We start from the raw sequence: 5,897 nt of genomic DNA on the forward strand, positions 1-5,897 counted from the left end.
ATTTGTGGTTTCTGGTCTTTGTGATATAGACCATTCTCATAGGTGTGTGGTGAAATCTCATAGAATTTTTGGGTGTCTTTTGGTTTTGGGGCCACACCTGGCTGTACTCAGGGCTTACACCTGATTCTATGCTCAGAGATCACTCCTGGGCAGGAAAGTTGAGAAACCGTATGAGATGCCAGGATGCAACCCAGGTTGGTGGCATGCAAGGAAAATGCCCTATCTACTGTCCCATACTGCTGGCCTCCTTATTGACATTTTGATGATTTCTTTGACTATAAGTGATGATGATGATGATGATTTCCCCCCTGTCCAAAGTATCTACTTGCCATCACATGTTCTCTTTGGCAAAGCATCTGTCCATCTCATCTTTTTTTTTCCCCTTTTTTTGGTGGGGTGGCTATTTGCTCTTTTGTTGTTGAGTTTTATGAGTCCTTTATAAAGCATTGATATTATTAATCATTGTTGCATGTTGAATGTGAAAATATTATCTCACATGCACCAGGGTGTCTTTGTTTTACTGATAATTTCTTTTCTGGTGAAGATATTTTCGTTGTTTTGGGGATACACGTGGTGGTGCTCAGGGACTACACCTGGCTCTGTCCTCAGGGGGTTACTTCTGGTGATGCTTAGGGGACCATGGGGGTAATGAAGATCAGTGCCAAGGATGGATCCTGACCTCCCGCATGCAAAGCAGTCCATTGACTGTTGGGTTTCTAAGTATAGTATCATGTCGTTTGCAAATAGTGAGAGGTTGACTTCTTTCTTTTCTAAATGGATGGCCTTAATATCTTTTTCTTTCCTAACTGCTATGGCAAGTACTTCCAGTACTATAGTGAATAGAAGTGGCGAGAGTAGGCATTCTTGTCTTATCCCTGATCTTAGAGGGAAGGCTTTTAGTTTTTACCCCATTGAGAATAATGCTTGCTGTGGGCTTGTGGTAGATAGCTTTGTCTATATTGAGGGAAGTTCCTTCAATTCCCATTTTGTTGAGGGTTTTCATCACAAACGCGTGCTGGATCTTGTCAAATGCTTTCTCTGCATCTATTTTTTTTTCTTCTTGGGTCACACCCAGTGATGCTCAGAGGTCAACTCCTGGATCTGCACTCAGGAATTACTGCTGTCGGTGCTCAAGGGACCATATGGGATGCTGGGAATCAAATCTGGGTCGGCCTCGTGCAAGGCAAGGGCCCTACCCACTGTGCTATCGCTCCAGCCCTCCTCTACATCTATTGATATGATCATATGGTTTTTATCTTTTATTTTATTGACATGATAAATTATGTTAATTGACTTGAGAATGTTAAATCATCCTTGCTTCCCCAGAATGAATCCCACTTGGTCATGGTGTATGACCTTTTTGATGAATCATTGGATTTTATTTGCTAATATTTTGTTGAGATTCTTTGCTTCTGTATTCATCGGGATATGGCCTATAATTTTCTTTTTTTTGTGTGGTGCCTCTGTCTTCATTTGATATCAGGGTGGTATGTGCCTCATAGAAGCTGTCTCATTCTCCCACAAATGAGACAAACCACAAACTAGGAAAAGGTATTATAATAAATATAACTGATAATAGAACTACAACCAAGTTGTATAAGAAAAAGCCAAAGGAAACCAAGAAGCAGAAGACAATCATGGGGAGACTGGATGTAATCTTTTTAATGTGGTAAATAAATATAAATAAATACAAGTTAAAACTTCAGCTGGTAATGATGGAGGGAAGCAGGCATTCTGGTGGACGGTGTAGGCTGGAAGATTGTTTGCATGAAACCCTAGCATTGTAAATCACAGTGTCTCACATTAAAATAATTAGTTAGGGGCTGGAGAGATAGCACAGCGGGTAGGGCGTTTGCCTTGCACGCGGCCGACCCGGATTCAAATCCCAGCATCCCATATGGTCCCCTGAGCACGGCCAGGGGTAATTCCTGAGTGCAGAGCCAGGAGTAACCCCTGTGCATCGCCAGGTGTGACCCAAAAAGCAAAAGAAATAATAAAATAAAATAAAATAAAATAGTTAATTAATTACAAGACTACATCTGGTCTTTGTACAATATGGATTTAAATCGTGCTGTTCATTTTTATGTATATTTTTCAATGCGTAAGTACATTACCATACATATCTTTTCCTTAAGAGTTTACCAGTAAGTTCTTTTGTTCTAACTTACTTTATTGCAGAAAATATAATATATACAACAAACAAAACAGATTGACTGTTATTGGTTAAGCTTCTGGTCAATAGCAGGTAACTACATCCTTGAGTAGTCAAAGTTATACAGAGATTTCCCACTGTTTGATGGTCAATGCTCTTAAACTCCTAGTTGATCCAGGGTCAGCTGTACAGTAGATATCATTCCTTTTTTGAAAAAATTAGGAAATGTGAAAAACCAACTCTTAGAAGAATGTGAATCAATGGGAAATCTTCAATACTGCTGAAAGAACTTTGGAAAACAATTTGCACTGTTTTGGAAAGTTAAATCTGAAGATTCATGACAGTAATTTCACATTGAGGTGTTAACAGATTCCTCAACCTGACAACTGGAAACAAATAAAGAAATACTCAAAATAGCATTGTTTACAAAATAATTTTAAAAAACTCAGATAATCTTATTTTCCCAGTGGAATATTTTACACGATGTATATGAATGAACTTCAGCTAAACAGAGGAGCAAGGTTTATTTTAGAAACATAGTGACTGAAATGAAAGCAAGCACTGTAGCACTGTCATCCCGTTGTTCATCGATTTGCTCGAGCGGGCACCAGTAACGTCTCCATTGTGAGACTTGTTGTTACTGTTTTGGGCATATCGAATACGCCATGGGTAACTTGCCAGGCTCTGCCGTGTGGGCGGGTTACTCTCGGTAGCTTGCCGGGCTCTCCGAGAGGGATGGAGGCTGCATGCAAGGCAAATGCCCTACCCGCTGTGCTATCGTTCCAGTCCAATAGTATATTGGTATACTATCAAATAGTATATTATTATATACTAGAATATATAATAATAGTATTATATTGAGTAGTATATTATTATACTATTGGTCCAGAATAGTATATTATTATAAAGCTAGAAATAAAAACAAGTCAATCACATAAGCCAAACGCTATGTAAAATACAATAAATTTAAACGTCCATAAAACTTATGACATTCCTATAAGCAATAGAATCAGAAGCATAAAATCAATAAGTGGGAATAATTTTAGGAGGGATGAAGTCTCCTGTGATGAAGAGGACCTATTGATAGGTAGAAGTCAGTGGCACCTTCTGGTTGGAAACTGAAGAACATTGATACTTTATTATATAATACCTTCCATGTAGTTTTTACATCATCTTTTGTTTATAACGATTACTATAATACATTTAAATGGTAACAAAAACTCAAGTATAATAATTTCAAATTTGAAAATAAAAAAAAATCATCCAGAAAAGACTTAAAAGAAAAATCTATCTTTATGGTTTGCCATAATTTCTCACATTTTTAAAAACTGGCTCTTAAGATAACCAAGGGATGTTTGGAAGTTTGTTAGGTATTAATGAAAACAAGTTTGTTGAAGAAGGTATTATTAGGCCATGGGGAGTCAGTGGCTTGTTAGAGGACATTGGTTGGGTAAGTAATGAGTCAGGGCTTTGAGAGTTATTATCTAGTGGTTTCCCACCCCCCTCCCCCAAATAAATAGCCTCCTACCAATCTGGACACTGAAGAAATAAGTCAAAACACAAGAAGTGGAACTGCTCTGATGGGAAAATGCAGTCCTCATAAGAGGAGAGAGTCTGCCAGGAAGACAGAAGAGGGTGTGGTTTCCAGGGGCTGTGAGGACATCTTATTGACACAAGTCTGTTCAAATCACCTGTCACAAACAAAAATTGGGCTGCTTTCCTACTTCTTTAAAGAGGAAATTAATTCAGGGATTTTTCACTGAACAGGGTCAGTGCCCCTAGCCTCCTCATTGAGTCAACTGCACAATAAAATACCATTCTTTTCTAGTTGGGAATATGGAATTTGCTTAGTTTCAAAACTCATTCACTTCTGTAATGACCCTCACGACAAATCCACCAAAAGAGAAGAAAACACTGGTGTGCTCTCATGCTCGTTCTTTCTCCCTCTCCATTCCTCTCTCCGTCCCTCCTTCCCAACTGCTCTCCCTCTCCCTCTCCCTCCCTCTCTCTCTCTCCCCCTCTCTCTCTCCCCCCCTTTCTTTCTCCCTCCCTTCCTCCACCCTCCAAGTAGAAAACAAAGCAGCCAAGGAGAAGTGACCGCCCTTGTCACTCCCTCTTACGAACCAGACAGCGCTTCCCTAACCTCTTCACTGCTGCCTGCATCTCCTGGTTCCTCAGGGTGTAGATCATGGGGTTGAGCATCGGGGTCATGACCGTATGACTGATGGACACAGCCTTGTCCATGGAGAAGGAAGTAAAGGGCCGGGCATAGAGGTAAATACTGGGAATGAAGACCATTGACACCACAATGACGTGAGTGGTACATGTGGAAGCTGCCTTCTTTCTCGCCTGTTCTGAGTGCGACCTCAGCAACACTAGAATGACCGAGTAGGAGATCAGGAGAAGAAGGAACCAGATGATATCCAGCATCCCACTGTTGCAGATCATGAGGAACTCGAGGACGGCAGTGTCTGTGCAGGCAAGTCTCAGCACTTGAGGCACATCACAGTAGAAGTTATCCAGGATATTGGGGCCACAGAATGGTAAAGGGAGCATCAGAACCAACTGAGTCATGGAATGAACAAAGCCTACCATCCACGCTGTCACAACCAGCCCCACACAGAGCTGAGTATTCATGATGGTGACATAGTGCAGGGGCCGAGAGATGGCCACCAGGCGGTCATAGGCCATCACTGAGAGGAAGAAGACCATGGCACCCCCCAGAAAGTGGAAGAAGAAAAGCTGAGTCATGCAGCCCTGGTAGGAGATGGTCTTCCTCTCAGATAGGAAATCCACCAGCATCTTTGGAGCCGTGACAGAGGAGAAGCAGAGGTCTAAGAGAGCCAGGTTTCGGAGCAGGAAGTACATGGGTGTGTGGAGCCGGGAGTCTGAGATCACTGTGACTATGATGAGGATGTTGCCCACCACAGTGGTGGTGTAGACAGACAGGAATACCAGAAACAGGAAAAGCTGGATCCCCCAAGTCTGTGAAAATCCCAGGAAGACAAATTCTGAAACCCATGTGAGATTTTCTTGGTCCATGGTGTCTTCCCCATACACCTACAGAAAATGATCCACAGACATAGATGCATGAAGTCACTAAAGTGTTCTGTTAGTGCTTTGGGTTCCAGAACAACATGACCCAGACCCACCTGAGGGGCTTCTTCATTGGCAGACCATAGCGCCAGCTGCTGATCAAATGGCCTTCTCTCTGGACAGTGTCCCTCTTGGAGCAGGGAGTTACAGTTATGGGAAATCTGAAAGTCACCCAGAGACATGTGCAACCGTCAAGACTCCATGCCATGCACTGTGCTGACGGGGAGACCCTTGGGCTCCTACAGACCCAGAGTCAAATTTCAGGTCTCGTATTTCCTTGCCATCTGGACGCGGGTGAGTTACTCTGAGTCTTGGTGCCCACCTCTTTAATGTGGGAATACAAACATTTCTGTGTGGGAGCTGAGAGATAAATGTTAGCCACTTGCTTACATGTGGCTAGCCCAAGTTTGAGCCCTGGCATCCCATATGGTCCCCAAGCACTTCCGGGAGTCATTCCTGTGCACAGAGCCAGAAGTAACACTGAACATCCCTGGGGGTGGGACCAAAACAAAAATAAATAAATTTTTAAAAATAAAAGTGTTTCCGTATGAAATCGCTTAGAGATTACTTGAATGGCACATACAGTTCCTACAGCAGCGCTGGGATCATACAGGGCAGTCACTCTCCCCTGTGGAGTCTCCCCGTTGAC

General features: G+C 42.3%; 1 protein-coding gene across 1 annotated transcript; it reads right to left on the reverse strand.

Moving 5' to 3' along the window:
* Positions 1 to 4,258: 4,258 nt before the first annotated feature.
* On the reverse strand, positions 4,259 to 5,194 carry LOC101538257 (olfactory receptor 4D2-like). Its single transcript, XM_004608637.2, has one exon. It carries the CDS (start codon positions 5,192 to 5,194, stop codon positions 4,259 to 4,261), a length of 936 nt encoding a protein of 311 aa, XP_004608694.1.
* Positions 5,195 to 5,897: the final 703 nt, after the last annotated feature.

This window comes from Sorex araneus, chromosome 3 (genome assembly GCF_027595985.1).
Source record: "Sorex araneus isolate mSorAra2 chromosome 3, mSorAra2.pri, whole genome shotgun sequence".
Taxonomy (NCBI): Eukaryota; Metazoa; Chordata; class Mammalia; order Eulipotyphla; family Soricidae; genus Sorex; species Sorex araneus.

What these genes read in the sequence shown, in the direction of transcription:
- LOC101538257 (XM_004608637.2), bottom strand. Translation starts at nt 5,194, where the DNA reads ATGGACCAAGAAAATCTCACATGGGTTTCAGAATTTGTCTTCCTGGGA.